Raw genomic sequence first — 17,446 nt, forward strand, 5'->3', positions numbered from 1 at the left:
TTTCCAGACAGGGTTGCTTTTCAGGCACTACTGAAGAAAAGTCAGCACAAAAGGAGTCACAGGAAAGCATGCAAAGATCTCCAGTCACCTACTTGTTCAGCTCCTTAGTGTGTGCATCCGCTCCTTGCTGTATCAGTCTGTCCAGTACTTCCACGGGAGAAGTAGAGGACATGCAGTCATCATCCTGGGTTCCCTTGGCTTTCTTTAGCAGCTCCTCAGTCTTCTTGCCAACAAAGAGGTAGGCAGTCTTTGGTAACGCAACCTCAAAAAGGTGCTCATACAGGGGAGGCTGCCCACTTCCAAACACCACTCTTCTCTGTGCTGGTACTTTGCAAGGGCTGGGAGTGAGAATACTCGTCTCCCCAGAGGTTCCTTCCCTGTTACCAGCAGGGCTTTCCCCAGAGCCTCCACAGGGCTTGTCTATGGGAGTAAATGTTTGTTTGGGTGTTTCCCGCGCACTCTCAGGCCCAGGCTTGTCCAGAGAAGATGTTAAAGGCTCAGAGGTCTGACTGTGTCCCTGAACATTAGAGACTACTGAATGGGTCTTCTTTTGAGAGCCTGACAGACTTTCATTTGTGCGGTAAAACGGAGAGTCGAATCCTCCTCTAGGCACCATGTGTTCAGCATCGGTTGTGATCTCGGAGATCTCTTTAGATATTGCATCTGAGAAGGACAGGAGGGGGGAAGCGTAATTATGTATCTTATATCTGACATCATAAACATTTCTTTAGCTAAGATTTAGGTAAGGGTCACAGAAATTACCTTCCTCTCTGTCCTTTTCAGCACTATCTTCAAAAGACAAACCACCTAAAAACTCTGGAAGATCACTTAGGGCTACTGAACTTTTACTACCAGGTGTGTCTGAAGAAAAGAAAAGAACAAAAGAAGTTAGTTGTACAGATTCTGGTTTCTCCAGCCTTAGCACAGCACAAACCAGAAGCCTTTTACTGCTGCAAGGTCCTTGGAATAAGCCTGTCCCTCTTTCAGATGCTTCCTCAAAGGAGGAAGGTCCCTGACTTCTGTTCCATTCCATGTGAAAACCAGTTCAGAGATCAGTCACTGGTCTGTCCTGATCCCAAAGTGTCATTTTGTAAATTTAACATTTGCTATGCGATGGCCTCTATGAATAAGGATGTGTTGTTTGCAATTTAACCCATTAAATAAATAAATGCACAAGTGTAGGGGATGGCCTCTATGAATAAGGATGTGCTGTTTGCAATTTAACCCATTAAATAAATAAAAAAGAATAAAGAGGCTTAAGTGTAGAGTGACTCCTGTACTTCCACATTAGCATTAAACTCCCCTTTAGCTTCTGATCTGGCTACACAAGGACCCCAACTGATGGAACACAAACTGGACAATATGAGACCACTGCTCAAAACTTGGAGATAGCTGCCAGGGAGATACACGTAAAGCACACAGATGAAAACCTCATGCTTGCAGCTCTCTTACAGATTAGGAAACCAATGAAAAATCTAGCCGCCTCTTAAGTTGTAATTCAGAAAGTTCCGATTCCAGTGTTGCCACACAGCCTCACCAAGGAAGACCAGCCTTTAAATTTCACCATCTCCACTTCGAGGATGGTAAAGATTCATCGTACAGAAGTCTCAATACAGTGCCATAATCCCCATCTACAGCTGTCACAGATGTAGATGACAGAGAACGGAAAATGGAATCTAGATTTACCTATTAGAAGCTGAGCTCCTCAACCATCCACTGCTGATTTCAATATTCCACAGGACTTTAAAAAAAGGTTCAAGTACAGCAATATAATCGTAGATAGAAAGTTTTTCCAAGAGGCTTTAAAAGGGAGCATCATATCTATCCTTATGTGCAGCCTTACAGTTTGATCCAGACATGTGACACAAAGCTTGTTCAAGTAAGACTTCACATACAACTTGCTGCTTCTAATAAAAAAATTCACCCTCAAAGAATCAGCTTTTTTTTAAAAAAATATATTTTTTCAGCCTTCAAGGTAGATCTGTCTATTTAAACATGCATAAGTATGCATGAGGGCCAGTTAAAAAAAATCTGCAAGCTATTTCTGAAGGTGAATAAATAAAAACAGGATCAAAAGCATCACAGGAAGATTTTAAGTTGAATCACAGGTTAAAGCAGGATCCTGGAACTACGAAGAACTCAGGAAAAAAAAAAGCAGGATCAAAAGCATCACAGGAAGATTTTAAGTTGAATCACAGGTTAAAGCAGGATCCTGGAACTACGAAGAACTCAAGAAAAAAAAAAGAAAAAAACCTGTGGAAAAGCGTTTGGCAATTGAACATCTGTCAATATAAACAGGATTTATTTACAATAGGTTATTGTAATGGGGATAGGAAAATGGAGTTTACCCAATGATTTATCGCTGTTTATGACATTTTGCTGTCGGTAGAGTAAAGGCCTCCCAGGATCTGGTTTGTCCTCCTGAAAAAAACCAAACCAGAAACCAAAATAAATATCGCATCATGTATTTGTTGTAAACGAATCTCTTGGACAGTTTCATAGAAAGGAAATTCCTACAAATAGATGGCTTAAACAGCAAACCAGTATACAAACCAGAAACCAAAATAAGATTCTTCGCATCACATATTTGTTGTAAATGAACCTCTTGGACAGTTTCACAGAAAGGAAATTCCTGCAAATAGATGGCTTAAACAGCAAACCAGTATAAGGAGTCTTAAAACTGAAGTGGCAATAGGTGTCTAAGCGTAGAAGAAAATGAGTTTTTGCAATGAAATGCAACATTTTTTGTAAATGAGTTACTCTGATTTTTCTTTCTCAGTCACTGCATGTATGACAAGTCAATGCAAAAAAAACCAACTTGGATCAGTTAGAGTCACTGCATGTATGACAAGTCAATGCAAAAAAAACCAACTTGGATTTGTTTGGCAGAAGAATTTCGTTATACCTTTTTAGGAGGCGTGGCAGCAGCTGAAGGGAGTGAAACATGCACAAAGTCATCTGAAGTGCAGGGTGGAGGAGATGTGGCTGGTGTTCCCAGAGGTGTTCCTTTCCCCCCTGCTGAAAAGGAGGAGCAAAACTTTTCTCAGCAAGGCTGCTACTTCCTCAATTCAGCTCAATATCGGATGTGAGGAGTTACATGTTTGAACACTATCTCAACCATTTACTTCTTAAAGGTGCACAGTTTCTAAAAGCCCTGTTTTAGACTTTGGCACTTAATTCACTGTAACTTATTTCTTATCTCAGCATTTGCACTAGTGCTGCCCTGGATCACCAGGTACTCAGTTCACAGAAATAATGACTTAAGCCTATCAAATGGCATGGTGTGGCATTCCCATTTAAGCAGCAAAATTTACAGTCAGAATTTCTATTTAAAAAACCCTTGAAGGTCTAATTCCAAAATGCAGCATGTACCAGATGTGCCAAAAGCTTTGCTGTAAGGTTGTGATGCAGACTGGGATGACTCCGATGGGACGATTCCAGGGGAGGTTGGTGGAGTGGTCATACCACAAACTGCAGAAGGACTCCAGATGGTAACCTATGGAAAAACAATGAACACAGACAGCAAAATTTACAGTCAGAATTTCTATTTAAAAAACCCTTGAAGGTCTAATTCCAAAATGCAGCATGTACCAGATGTGCCAAAAGCTTTGCTGTAAGGTTGTGATGCAGACTGGGATGACTCCGATGGGACAATTCCAGGGGAGGTTGGTGGAGTGGTCATACCACAAACTGCAGAAGGACTCCAGATGGTAACCTATGGAAAAACAATGAACACAGATCAGTGAAGCTCAGAAAAGGTATATGTGAAAAATGTGTATCCAGGGTCTGACACAGGAAATCAGAGGGATATTGAATCTGAACTGTACGCTAAGTTCTGAAGAATTCACAGTACTTCTCAGAAATGTCAATTTTTTAGACTGTCATGAGAAACTACAAACAGCATGCAAAGAATTCAAAGCGTGCTGCGCTTTATCTCCTGCTTTACCTGCTGTGGCTCAGCTGATGGCTGTATTGACTGGGGGCTCAGAATCTGAGGTAGCTGCCCTGGCATTTGTGATAGTGTTAGCCGAGGAGTGGAATATGGGGTAGAAGTCCCTGAAAGTTAAAAAAAAAATAAATAAAAAATTACAAGTATCCTAGGCATCAAATACAAATCAATGACTCTTCCAGCTAATACTTAAAGACTTTCAAACAAAACATCTCAAATTCATTCAGTATATGCAGTTGTAGCTAGAAAACAAGAGACTCTTCTTCCACTTCCAGAAAATATCTATTGAATATTTCATTTTGTGGTTGGTTTGTTGTTTTGGGGCAGGGACAAGGCAGTGAAAAGGCAACTTTGTCAATATTCTGTATGCCTGCATGCCCAGAGCAGGTACCTATATATTTGGAGTTTTTTTAAATGATAGTTTATTTTCCGGTGCCTCGGAATTGGATGTTAAATGGGATAAATTAGTAAGATGCCTTTTTGCTATAAGGCCAATTTTCCTCCAGGAATTGGGTATTTGTTAGCCATCAGGCAGGTCTTACCATAGCTGCTCTGTGTGTCAATGTAATAGCTGGCACTGGGGTCAGTGTGATGATGTTTTAAGCTTGTGCCGAGTTTCCGAGACACAGAGTAATAGCCATCTTCATACGAGGCTTCTGCAGGGTCCAGGGAGATTTTGGCACATTCTATCACAACATCATGAGTTTCTAGTCTTTTCCACCTGCAGACAGTTTTTGGATCCAAAAGAGTAAGTTAGTCAATTATTGTTACAAACAAGAGTTCCTGGAGATTTGAGGAATTGGATTGTAGGATGGCTCATTTGTTCCAGACAGCTTTGCACGCTCCAGCCCAAGCTGGAACAAGGCACCACACAGAAATTGCAACCAGATGACTTGTAAGAGGGGGTCTCAAAGAGGAGACAAACAGCTTTGACACAGAGATCCATAAAGGTCTGCCATGGAGCACTCTGGAAAGGAGGAACAGCATACGAAGACTTGGTTGATCCTGAGCTTCAGCAGCTGTAGAAATCAGCTCAACTAGACTCAGATGTTGGTAGTCAAAATTTAGACATGCCAGCAGCGAGGAAATCATATATTATTTAAGCAAACGCCATCTGCAATGCCAGTTTCAGGTCTGTGTTTTTCCTCCCAAGTTTTGGGAATGTTTTTTCTTATTACTACCTCCTTCATTCTGAAAACTTTTTCTCACTAAATTAAGCAGCCAGATTACGTCTGCCCAGTATTTCGGGGGATGGAAGTTCACTGGAAAGAAGAGAAAGCACATAAGGCTGCCTATGAAAGGCCAAGTTGCTTTTGAATGTAAAATATTATGTGCAATATACCCAGTCAGAAGGCTTCAACTGGTAGTTTTGGGCCAATTGTACTCCTTAGTGGTGCCACCCTCCCCCCTGCCTGGGAGAAGCCTGCAAAATTGAGCATTGTGATATTCAATAGGTTCCCATTTAGTAGTGTTTTCCTAGTGGCTCTGAAAAGCAGGGCAAGAGCACTACTGTGCAGCAACAAGAGTCAATTTCTCCTCTTCAGTGGCTGGGCCTGTGGAGACAAGAGAAAAGCAGCAAGTGGTGCTGCTGCAGGCAAATGAGCCTATTTCTAAAGAAAACTAATACAGCTGATAATGTTAAGACATACCTGTTAAAAGAATTGATCTGTTAACTGAACCAATATCTAGGTACCAAAACAAGACACACTGAAGCCATTTTAAACACTTAAATCCCACCAAGTACTTCAAACAAACAAACAAAAAAAATGACCCAAACCTTAAGCCAATGAAGCAGTTCAGTGATAATTTCTCTTTACTCATTATAAGCAAATTCTCTTAGAACTTTATGAGGATGTCTTAATTTTTTGATTTAATGTTCAAAGTCAACTGTTAAGTAGAAGACAGATTCTATCCCAGACACAAAACAAATTTAGAACCCCAACATTGTTGTTATTGGTCTTTTACAATAGTTTCTGCTTATTCATCCAGCTGTAAGGTTGGATGAAGACAGACTAGGTGTCTACCTGGTGTACCTAAGAATATGGGTGGCAAGACACCACTGGCACACACTGTTGCTGACAGAAAAGGCATTACCAACAGCCTTCTGAAATAACCCCGCTATAAGCTCCTCATGTATAGCCTTTCCTAATAGCAGAGTGAACATATATACCTTCGTGGGTCCAGTTCATGGTCCTTAGATCCAGTCACCAATTCTGGATGAATTCGCACATGTTCCATCATTGGCTGGATGAGCAAGAAGAAGTATGTGTCATCAGTATATCATCTTTTGATTGCATTAAACTACACAAAGCTGAACCTCCTGATTCCAATAGTTCACAATGTTACATTTAATGGATAAAGCTAACACATCATTACAGCTTCAAGAGACGACCTTGGTCCCAAGTGAGATTTCAGTCCTCCAATAGCCTGTTTTTATTCCATTTTGTTGAGCAGCCCTCAGTTAAATCAATGTCATGTATTAAATTGGCAATTACCTGCCTTTATACAACTATGAATTCCTTGTCTCAGATAATACAGAGATAAGCAGCATTTTACCTTGACTACCTCTTCAAAGGTCTCCAAGTTTTCCTTCATACTGTAGTGAGAACGCAGAAAGGAGACAAAATTGCAAGGATACATTCCATAAAGACGATGAAAGAGAGCATAAACACTGGCATGAAGATGGACAAGATAAATCTCTGCCACGTGACCTGAAAAAAGTAGAATCTTTTTCATTACATTGGAGAAAAGAACAAAACTTCTAAGAACGCAAGTAAAATACTTTTCAAATTGAAAGGCTAAATGGAGAGGTCTTCCAAGATACAAACAGTCCCCAGCAAACTGTGAACTCTTCTGAGAGCATAGGCAACACTTACTCATCAGCTCACAGTAAAACCAAAAATTATGATACAGGCCATGAATTCCAACCAGCATCCTGTCATTCTCAAAGCACAGCATTTTTTTTATTCACATTAAAACTTGAAACTCATCTAGATAGTGAGCCAGAGTTTGCAAGACTGACTGAGGTTTGCTTCGCTTCAAAGGTAAAAACTAAAAGCTGGTATCCACAATAAGCAATCACAACAGACTTGAGTCTTACTGGCCATCTTCTAAGTTCCAACCCTACTTCCAGTGCTAAATGGTTCTAAACAGCATCTCTAGGTGCTTAACACAGCATTTGTTCATACAGCCATAAGACACATACATAGATAATGCTAGTGTTAGATATCAGACACCTTACAACAAATTCAGCAAAAACAATTCATCAGAACCAATGCTACAAATGAGAAGATGAGTTTACCAACACTTTAATGACTACTGATAGTTGCACATTACAATAAACTCTTACATGTTGCTTGGTCCCTCTTCCCATTCATACCTGGGAATCACAAATATCTCCCTCAAATGTCAGCATTTTCCCTTCTCTATCCATTAAGATCAATCTCTGCTTTTGCTGACATCAGGGCAGCATTTCGGTCCAGTGAAACTTCATGTAGTAGCAGCACCACATGGAAGAATCAAATAAACGTCTACATTTTAAGCAAAGAAGCACTCCCTGATGCTATCAAAGAACAGAAGCACTTGTGGGCTTAACACGTAATTTTCTGCATTTAAATAATCTCAGACTATTAAGAGTCACACAAAAGAATGTGCTCACCAACTGCGTAAGAGTCACAAGGATACTACTAAACCATAACTGCATGCAACAAAGTTGAAATCTCACCTGGATTCTGCAAGCACCAGGCTGAGAGACGCCCAAAGATACCAAAGAAATCATGAAGGTACTGTTTGCCAGACTGAGGAATCATTGGCAACATGGTTATTAGCACTAGGACACCTGTGGTGAGTACTACTACATCTGTGTCAGTCTGCAAGAAGGGAAAAAACCTGCATTAGTCAGTTAAAAGTGCTGAACTTTAATTTTTCCAAGGATGAAGTGAACACCGAATCATCATCATCATGGAAAAAGTTCTCTACTTGGAAACAGTCCCTCTGAAACCTATCATAACTTAATGAACCAAGATTGAATCATCATCATCATGGAAAAAGTTGGAAACAGTCCCTTTGAAACCTATCATAACTTAATGAACCAAGATTATTGTGTCTTTTGCCCAGAAAAAAAGATTTGGGATTCTTGCTCTTGCTCCCTCTTTCATCCAGAACAACTCTAAGAAAAAAGATTTGGGATTCTTGCTCTTGCTCCTATTCTGCTGCTGCTGTTTTTCTGCACAAAGACTTGACTTAGTTAAAAAGGGAACATACCACAGTTCCACAACCGAGTGGAAAAAAAAATTACTGGTATGTGAAGTATCTTATGTACCACCTTCCTTCTGTCCCAGGGTTAAGAACACACACCATTCAGAGCCTAAGAAACTGCAAATCTGATCGGGGTATTCAAGCATGTTGGGCAATTACCAACGTGAGGGTCAAAAGCTTTTCTAGTCAATGACTCCGACTGCTAAGTATTTCATAAAGCAGTAATTCAAACAATAACTAGAATCCCATGGTTCACACTGAAAGAAAGGGACATGGCAGTAAAAATCTTTAGCTAGACGAAACAGTGATAAAGAATCAGATTTTAGGACAGGACACAGAAAATTTTCAAACTCTTTCCCAGTGGGGTCCCTGCTTGCTTCCCCAGCTTAATGAGCTTTTTCCTTGCTAACTCCTCTGCCTCGTCAGGACAGGGGTGTAAACAGGTGTAAACAGCCTGTGGCCAGGTGCCACTGAGCTGGTCTTGCTATTGCCCAAAAGCCACTTGGGCTGATTGGTCATATTCAGTGTTAGGGATTTTATTTCCTCTGTGTAATCTGCAGCCTCTATTCTCCGTCAGAAATAACCTTCCACAGCACATCTCACGTCCATCCCTATCACACTGTCCACATCCCTAGCACTTCCACATCTCTGTTCTGCTCCCACCAGCTTTCTGACACACTTCACTCCTCTTACAATCAGAGAAGACTCACACTGGAAAAGGATAACAGAACTCTTGTCAGTTAACACTCCAAACACTTTCCATTCTTTATTCACTGTTACAATACTCTACAGTATTATAACTGATAAATTTGCAGATAGGAAAAAAAAAACAAAAAAACCTGAAGCATGGGGAAACAGTCATCTCTTTATAATCCAGCATGTCTGTAGCTAAGAAGAAGACTGCTAATTCCAAGGTAATTTCACCATGGAATAGTCTATTGCACGACCCATCTACACTGCGAGTACAGTATACTACCATCCATGCACGAATTTCAGAATGCACTAATGGGAAATTACTGTATTTCTCATTAAGTTCATATTTAAGAGATCCATCAATTTAACTGATGGCCCTCTGTCTTTAACTTACTCTTAGAAAAGTTTTAGTAAACTTTCCTAACTCAAAGTTATACAGTGACAGCAGCTTTCAGAAACAAGACTGCAATAACAACAGGATCAGCACAGAGTATTCAGTTGATGCAATACTGTGGCTCAGTATTTTAATCAACTTTTTGTTAGCTAAATTACATCAAAACAGAAAATAAATGCCTCGTAATGCAAGTATGTACATCTACATCAGGTATACAAGTGTTACATGGACAACACTGACAGTTCTTACCTTGAGACATTTAAGTAATGAAAGCAGGAGAGGTGCTTGAGAAAGCTTATGTTTCCAAGATGGTTGTCGTCTTATCACGTGTCCCAGCAGAGAGAGAGTGGGTAAACGGGTAGCAGCTTTGCCCATATATTCATTAATTTTGTCCAGTAAATGCTGACAGAGGATTTTGCAGAGAGTGGTAGAAAAAGGTATTTATATTTAACTGGTACATTCTCTTTTTACCAATCTATATTCAGCAGTTTGTTATTGTCAATTATGGAAACTACGGGCGTTTCGCAAACATACAGGATCCAAGAGCAAATAAAACTCAGCAATAAGTTTAAGTCTGCTAGTAGAGACATGCAAACTATTCAATCCAGAAGTAGTCACTGCACTTCAAAACGTCCATCACAAATAAATAATAAAAAAATTCTGGTCAGCAGAAGTTGTAAAACAATTTGTAGTGCCATTCTCTCAATCTATTTAAAAATCCTCACTTGCTCTCAAAATACTCTATTTGTTTCAGGCTGACACATCCAGCATTGATCAAGCAGCATCATTGCAAAGAGACAACATTAGTCCTCAGAACACTTTCATTTATAGAGGTTCTTTGCTTAATTGAATCACTTCAAGCAACCCAAGAAACAGAGACCTTTGAAGTTTGTTTTTTTTTAAATTTAACTACTCTTACCACCAAGATACTACATCTCTACAACAAGAAATTTACAGCAGAATGGAAAAAACAGAGTTCTAACAGATGCTATTTTAAGACTGCTTCAATTCCAGACTAAAATCAGCTGTAGTTAAGATGGTTTTTACCTTGTCATGAGGCTCTTGCAGTGTGGACAGTATATGCAGTGCCTGCTGAGAATTGGTTTCCAAGTAATAGTCCACCAGGTTGTTCACAAGCATAGGGCCACGGTCTGTCCATTTGTGTACAGCAAGAAAAAAACACACAAAACCATACATTCTCAATACACTAAAAATCAGGCATTTGTTACAGTGACATTGGCACAACTTTTTAACAAGTATTACAATTTATAACATACACTAGTACTTAGTGTTTACCAGATCTTTAGGGAACTAAGACCTCTCAACTATATTTTCTAGTTCCTAGCCATTCAAGCAATTGCATTTAGCTCAGGGAAAGTAACTAGTTTTTTTAATAACTAACAATTATTGTCTAACCTTAAAAATCTAGAGGTAGCTGAGCTGCAACAGTATTTTATCCAGTATAGGTGAAGAGTTCAGGAATAATTTTACATTCTCTCCCTTCAGCAGGTAAAGGAGAATAAGTTCAGGGACAAGGACACTGACAGTGCTCCCACTCTCTGTAGAGGCTCTATCAACAGAAGCAATGCCTTAACAGCAGCAATCACTTTGTCAGGAAAGTCTGGGTCTACTTTTCTGTTTGGAATTGGTTTTTGTTATTTAAATGAACAAAATCCCAATAGTTCCCATAATGTGGATGACACCGAATTCTTTCTAGATACACTCGACAAAGAAAGTTCCATCAACTCACAACTTGAGGTTATGCCCCAGGAAAAGCCACTCATTTTATAATGGCCTTTTAACAATTATATAACAGACCTTCCAAGAGACAGGCCATTAAGCAAAACGGACTGAAGAGAAGCCTCAATCCTTAAAGCAATTTCAAACCCAAATATCAAGAGTTCCTTTCAAGTTGCATTTGCAAAGACTGTGCTTGATAGAAAAAAACCCACATTATTCCACCTTTATTGGTGTAAAAGTAAAACCCGTCCTCAAATTACATAAAAGGATACATACCACAAATGAGATTATCTTTGAATGCAGCTGTTATATCTTCCAGGACACCCAGAACTGGAGAATCCAGCATTGAGAGGAGCTCACCAACACTTCCCTGCTGTGCCATGATGCACGTACTGACATGAATGTGGAGGTTAAAATTTCAGGAAGTTCCTCATTGGTGCCTCTCTACCAGACTACGAGAGAGGAGAGAGCAGATAAATGAGCTTTCCTTTTTCCATTTCCATCTTAAATCTCTCATCACTTCCCTATTTCTTTTCTTCCTATTTTCTTTTCACATTTTACACTGAAAGGATTGCTAGAGTTTACACACCTGCAATAAAAGCTGTAACAGAAAAGTTTATAAAGAAGCCAACGAGTCACAAGCAGGATTTTCTTCATCTTTTTTGAAAGACATTAATCTGTTTCGCGGGAGCCCAAGCTAGCACATGTAGACTGTCAGAGCATTTTGTTACTGCATTTTTTTAATTTGCTCTCCAGGTCAGTCAACTAAGACTAAAGTTTTGAATGAAATGCATATAGCTCCCTGGAATCACTCCATTCTTACTTTCCTACAGCAATTCCTCCTCAACCAACCTTTCAAGTTCTTTGCATAGTGGTCTACACTCTGGAGAAAATATGCATCTCAAGATCTTTCTCCACTCCTGTGGCTACATTAGAAATTCACTGCCCCTGGCTTTGCATTATTGCATACTAATAGATTTCTGCTTTAACACTTGCAATGTGGCCAAGCTGCAGCTGTTACAAAACTCAGGGTTACTACAGCTGCTGCTCCTCAGCCACCCCATGCATACTAAATCACAAGCTCAGCAGCACAACACACCTTGAAATTTGGGCATTATATATTAAAAACTCTGCAGTGCAAAAACTGTAGGGATTATTAAATGCAACAGCATACAGATATTTTCACATGTGAAATTTGGGCAATATTATATGTTAAAAACTCTGCAGTGCAAAAACTGCAGGGATTATTAAATGCAACAGCATACAGATAACATGACTGGTCAGCTTCACAGTACTAAGCAGGAGTAAATCTAAGCTGTTTTAGGGTTTGAAGATGGCTTCTCCCATGTATCAGCAACACAGAGATTCAGGTATCACATCTATCCATCCATCTACCTACCTAGCTATCAATCAGAAAGTTAATCAGTTTTTCTTCATCCATAAGAATCCTATGCTGAACCTTTCTCAGCAGCAGAAAGAATCTGGCTACACATCACACCTAATTTTACTAACAAGGGATTCTTCTTTCCTCCTACTTCCAGCTAGCATACCTTTTTCACTTCCTCTAAGTAAGGCAAAACTGACATGTACCAAGTTTATACACAAGATTTTTTTACTGCAATTGTGGATACCTGTTCTGTGGACGAGTCGAGCTTCTGTCCCAATTGTGGATACAGCACCTGTTCTGTGGACGAGTCGAGCTTCTGTCTGCAATGCTGTCAGCCACACACCTTTCATGATCACTAAGAAAGAAAAAGCACAAAGAGGTTAACAAAAGGCCTTATTTCTTTCTTATCAAGCCTTGTATATTCAGCATTAATTTCTTTACTAAGAATAGCAGAGTTATGTACCTCCTGCGTGAGGAAAGTCAGCCCTCAGTTTGAAAAGCACTAGAAGGTGTTGCACAGTTGCCCTTTCCAGAATTGTCCACAGGTCAAGCCGTGCAATTGCCTCCAACCAGACGGCTTTCACAAGATTGTCATTTTGTACTGTGAACCTTCAAAAGCTGCTAAAGAGTTTTATTTATGCTAGGTAAAATATTACCAAATCCTTACCACAGAATAATTACTGTAATTGTCTTTAGATCCTAGTCAAAACATTGCTAGACATTAGCCAAGGACCATGTATCAGTGCTCTATTTTAAATCATAATTTAGTAATTGCTTTCTTGAAAACTTATGTTTAACAATGTTACTGAACAGCAGGAGTTAATCTGCCTACCAGTAAACTTTGTCATTTGCAACATATCGCTCTGTAGTTGCAGAACTGCCCAAGGTCACTTTTATTAGAGCCACAAGACATCAGCTTACTTAATCTGGCACTGATTGCAAATTCAATGGTGATAATACAGCACCACACTCACAACCCTCAGTTCATTAGCAACAAACTTTCTTCAAGTGTTCCAGTAATCACAGCTCCAGAACCACCCCCCCCCCCTCAGTTTTCAGTGATCATAGCTGCATAGCTCAACAGTCCAAATAAAACTTCAGTTCCTCTACAAGCAGCCAGCAGAGCCTGCTAACTGAAGTGTTTCAAATTGAAATGCTATTTCTTTTCACAGTCCACGCTGGCAAGGCCTTAAAAACTGCAGATTTAAAACTGGCTGGTATGTAAGCAAGACTTTCAACGAAAGATAATAAAATAGAAACTTGGGGTGGGGAAAAAAAGCTGCTTTTTACTCAAACACAGAACAGATCTCTCAAAAAGATTACAGCTGGGATTTGTTGTGCTTTGGGGTTCCGTTTTTGGGGGGTTTGTTTATTTTAACTCTACATTGTGCACACTTTGAGGCTTCAACTTCTTCCTCAAAGAGCTTGCTGTTTAGAAGGCAAACAATATTGAAAAAGTGACACCATCCTTTCAAAAATTTAAAGCCACTCATCCATGCAACCTAGGAGTCAACCTTCCACTGTTGCTCATTTTCAGGAGTCAACTGCTTTTTCATTTTCTGGTAACTGCTGTAATATTTAATTTACTAAATTACAGTTATACTGAGAAACCCAGTATGCGTGCAGAAATATATAAAGGGAAATAGTTTACTACAAATAATCTATTCCTTTGTTTCTGAGAACACTATCTTTGAGACCGTAAAGGGCTTGCTAACAGAGGTGCCTCAATTTCTATCAGGATACAGGCTCAGTTATGGTTAAGCAATAGATTCACCAACTTCCTAAGCAACATGAATTAGTTGTTTAAAGTCTTGTTAACAAAAGAGATGCATGACCACACCCCCAAAGCAGCTGCAAGCAAAACCTGTTTTGAGAATTAAAGCAGCCTAAACGCTAGTCTCTGCTTTTTTTTTTACTCCATAAAGACCTTGTCAAGTCTCTTTGATTCCCTGCCTCTCACCAGAGTGAAAAGAATGCTTTTATTTCTTCTTTTCCTCTAGTAATAATATTATACTTGGACCAGATCTCCGTCACACCAGTAAAAACCTCCACAGCAGGTTTCCCTCATTCTGATATTGCCAGGAGAAAAACGATAGCGTGGTGAAATCAAGAAACATGCGTGTTTCTGGAAGTCAGGTTCAACAATACACTTGCAGCCAGATGGGTAAAACAAGGGTTTAAGTGTTCAGAAGGTAAGAGGATTTCAAACTTTATGCTATTGGCCTGATGGCACAAACACTACCGTCAGATAAAAGCAAAGCTGATAAGGCAAGCTTAGTTGCCAATAACTATACACATAGGTAACTAATAATTTCCCAAGCTCCCTAAACTAATTAAAACAGATGGCTCAAGTGACCTTGTGGCAACAAATCCAGCATAGTTCAAATGAACCTGTCAATCAGTCGATCAAGCACTGAAGTACTTTACATAAAAAGTGGAGCCATCTCCACTCCAAAAGGCAGTGTTCAAGATATTAAAAAAAGTATTCCAAACCACATCTAAAAATGGGACAATATTATACATAAGTACTTCACTGGGTGGAAAGTTCATCTGCTGAAGGTACAAACACCAGTGTAATGTTGTCACCCTGATATACACAAATAGTCACATTTAAAAAAAAAAAAAAACACAAAACAAACCAAATCACAGCTTTCTCACAGCAGGATTTCTTGTAAAGTCATTTGTGAGGAACAGATTTGAAATCCTGAGACTGAGACTCTCTTATCATACCGGATCCGTGATGCCAAACACAAATGAACAAACCAGGACTTGCCAGCAAAAGTCTTAAATCATGTCACACTTTTAAGCAAAGACAGCTGAATAACTAGTTTACAGGCAACAGGGTTTTAACTTCAATCAGAAAACACTGCATTCTGTAGGTGAAGTACAGTTCCCAGGGCCCACGGTGTCAGTGTGATTTACGACCAATCCCACCAGCAGCTTGTCATGCTATTTTCAAATGTTATAGATAAGGAACTCAGGACAGTCCAGGTTAAGGAGCTTCCATTACCTTGTAAAACAGCAAGATCATCCACTGAACGCCACAGGATTTTGTATCTGGGACTGATACAACACTCATGGCAATCAGGATCTTCCTTAAATCTTTACAGTAGCATATCATGACCATATTTTTCTTACCAAATACATAGTATAAAAGGTGGCTCTCCTTAATGCTTCCATCCCCAGCTTTTGCAACCATTTCCCTATTAGAAGAATTCCACATCCCAGCAGCCATACTTAGAATTGACTGGATTAAAACAAAGCCAGTAACTTTTCCATATGGTTTGAGTCACCAGTTCTTCACTAACTTTTAAAATTAGTTTTATATAAAAGATCCAAGGCAGTAGATAGTAAAGAGTGGAAGAAAACCTGGTTAAATACCTTTTGAAGTGCAACATTTTAATCCCACTGGAAGATATAACACCAATAGCAAACTTCTTATTCTTATATTCAAGAGTATCAACTTTGGAGCCAGCTTACAGGTGACAAAAGGAGAAGCCAACAAGCCAAGAATCAATTTGTTTTGAAAATTTTTTTCAGTACCTAATTTAACTACGATACAACACACTTAAGCTACAAACTCAAGACAAAAAAAAAAAAGACCGTAAAAATATTAATAGGAAAAGGCTAAAGAGAGAAACAGATAGCAGAGTTTTTCAAAAGATTATGACTTCTGTTAAGTGTTTCTGTTAAGAGATGTTCTTCTCTTCAGTGTATTTTTATCTCAAGCCAAATGAAAAAGCAGCTGGTAGTGCCAGTTATGCTTCTCTGAGGGGTGGGGAGGAGGGGGACACACTCAACACAAACGCACACTCCTCCCAGAACCTCCTCAGCATTTGCTGTAACAACACAGAAATTTCAACACCAGAAGCACTTTCTCTGGGGGCAGTGCATGGGGAATCAACATCAGCATTTCATCCCTCTTCATTAATTATAAGCTAAATTTGGGGCATGGCAGTAAATGGTTATTCCTACCTCAAGAGAAAAGGGGGATCTCAACACCACAAGACTGCTGCTGACAGCAAGGAAGTGAAGGCAGACCTCAAGACTCACACTTTTCCATCTGATTTCTAATGCAGGTAAAGTAAAGGCCTCAGATACTGCTTTGGCAGAGGTTGTGAATGAGGACAGAAGTATTTTACAGCAATCAGTGTTTTCAAAGAAAAATTCAGATTGACAACAAAGCAGCCCTTCTCACTCAGCTTTGAGATGTCTGCCATGAAAGGGTAAGTCTCACTGCCCCGATCTGATATACAAAAATCCAAGCCTGTTTTATGTTTTCTGACTACTCAATTTTATATTTTCTTCACAGGTAAACTAAACACTACCATTACAGAAGTGACATAAACAATGAATGAAAAGTGACAGCAGAGAGAAAAACTACTGGTGGCAAAAGGAAAGTAAGCAGCTCATCATTTCCTTTTTCACCATCCAGAAATAATAACTCTTAAGCACTTTAAATCTCAGTTCAAACTGATCATTACAATTGGCAGTACAATTAATTTAATTCATTTACTCATATTTAAAGAGTGAAGGTGTCTGGCTTCTTCTAGTGGTCCATATTTTTATGGTTATTTTAAGATCTGATTTGATTCCTAAACTCAATAATTATATATAGTTGTAACTCGATATTACACACATTTCCCTGTACTTTGTTGCAGGTGCTTAACTAATGCAGGAAGATCACAAAAACCCAATAACCCCAAACAAAGAGAGAGAATCAGATTCAGCAATTTTTAAAATTCTTTTGAAACTATGCTGTGCTAATACACTATGCTAATTGCTACCCATCAAATTTCTGTCAGAGGGAAAATTGTTTAAAAGCAATGCACTCCAAAAAAAAGCCCAAACATGGTAGGGCTGAAACTTAACCCTTTGACAGAAGCCTTGCTAACAAGGGAGTGATAGTTGTAACTCGATATTACACACACATTCTCCTGTACTTTGTTACAGGTGCTTAACTAATGCAGGAAGATCACAATATAGTTGTAACTCGATATTACACACATTTCCCTGTACTTTGTTG

The 17,446-nt window shown here is 39.3% G+C and overlaps 1 protein-coding gene across 9 annotated transcripts in view; it reads right to left on the reverse strand.

Moving 5' to 3' along the window:
• TSC1 (tuberous sclerosis 1) overlaps window positions 1-17,446 on the reverse strand; it is a 29,558-nt gene that overhangs the window by 9,107 nt on the left and 3,005 nt on the right. For 3 of the 9 annotated variants that reach the window (XM_014942868.1, XM_014942873.1, XM_014942867.1), the window contains exons 2-15: window positions 12,713-12,775; window positions 11,310-11,485; window positions 10,341-10,444; window positions 9,543-9,695; window positions 7,674-7,818; window positions 6,506-6,660; window positions 6,120-6,193; window positions 4,492-4,670; window positions 3,947-4,056; window positions 3,592-3,715; window positions 2,906-3,018; window positions 2,349-2,421; window positions 763-861; window positions 93-663 (exon numbers count right to left, since the gene is read on the reverse strand). In XM_014942868.1, the coding sequence (XP_014798354.1) occupies window positions 93-663; window positions 763-861; window positions 2,349-2,421; window positions 2,906-3,018; window positions 3,592-3,715; window positions 3,947-4,056; window positions 4,492-4,670; window positions 6,120-6,193; window positions 6,506-6,660; window positions 7,674-7,818; window positions 9,543-9,695; window positions 10,341-10,444; window positions 11,310-11,415 (2,006 nt within the window). In that variant the 5' untranslated portion in view covers window positions 11,416-11,485; window positions 12,713-12,775. Of the gene's footprint in view, window positions 1-92; window positions 664-762; window positions 862-2,348; window positions 2,422-2,905; window positions 3,019-3,372; window positions 3,497-3,591; window positions 3,716-3,946; window positions 4,057-4,491; window positions 4,671-6,119; window positions 6,194-6,505; window positions 6,661-7,673; window positions 7,819-9,542; window positions 9,696-10,340; window positions 10,445-11,309; window positions 11,486-12,664; window positions 12,691-12,712; window positions 12,776-12,883; window positions 12,906-17,446 lie in introns of those variants that run through there. The other 6 variants (XM_014942869.1, XM_014942874.1, XM_014942870.1 and 3 more) reach the window with 6 other exon arrangements.

This window comes from Calidris pugnax, unplaced genomic scaffold, assembly GCF_001431845.1.
Source record: "Calidris pugnax isolate Ruff unplaced genomic scaffold, ASM143184v1 scaffold102, whole genome shotgun sequence".
Lineage (NCBI taxonomy): Eukaryota > Metazoa > Chordata > Aves > Charadriiformes > Scolopacidae > Calidris > Calidris pugnax.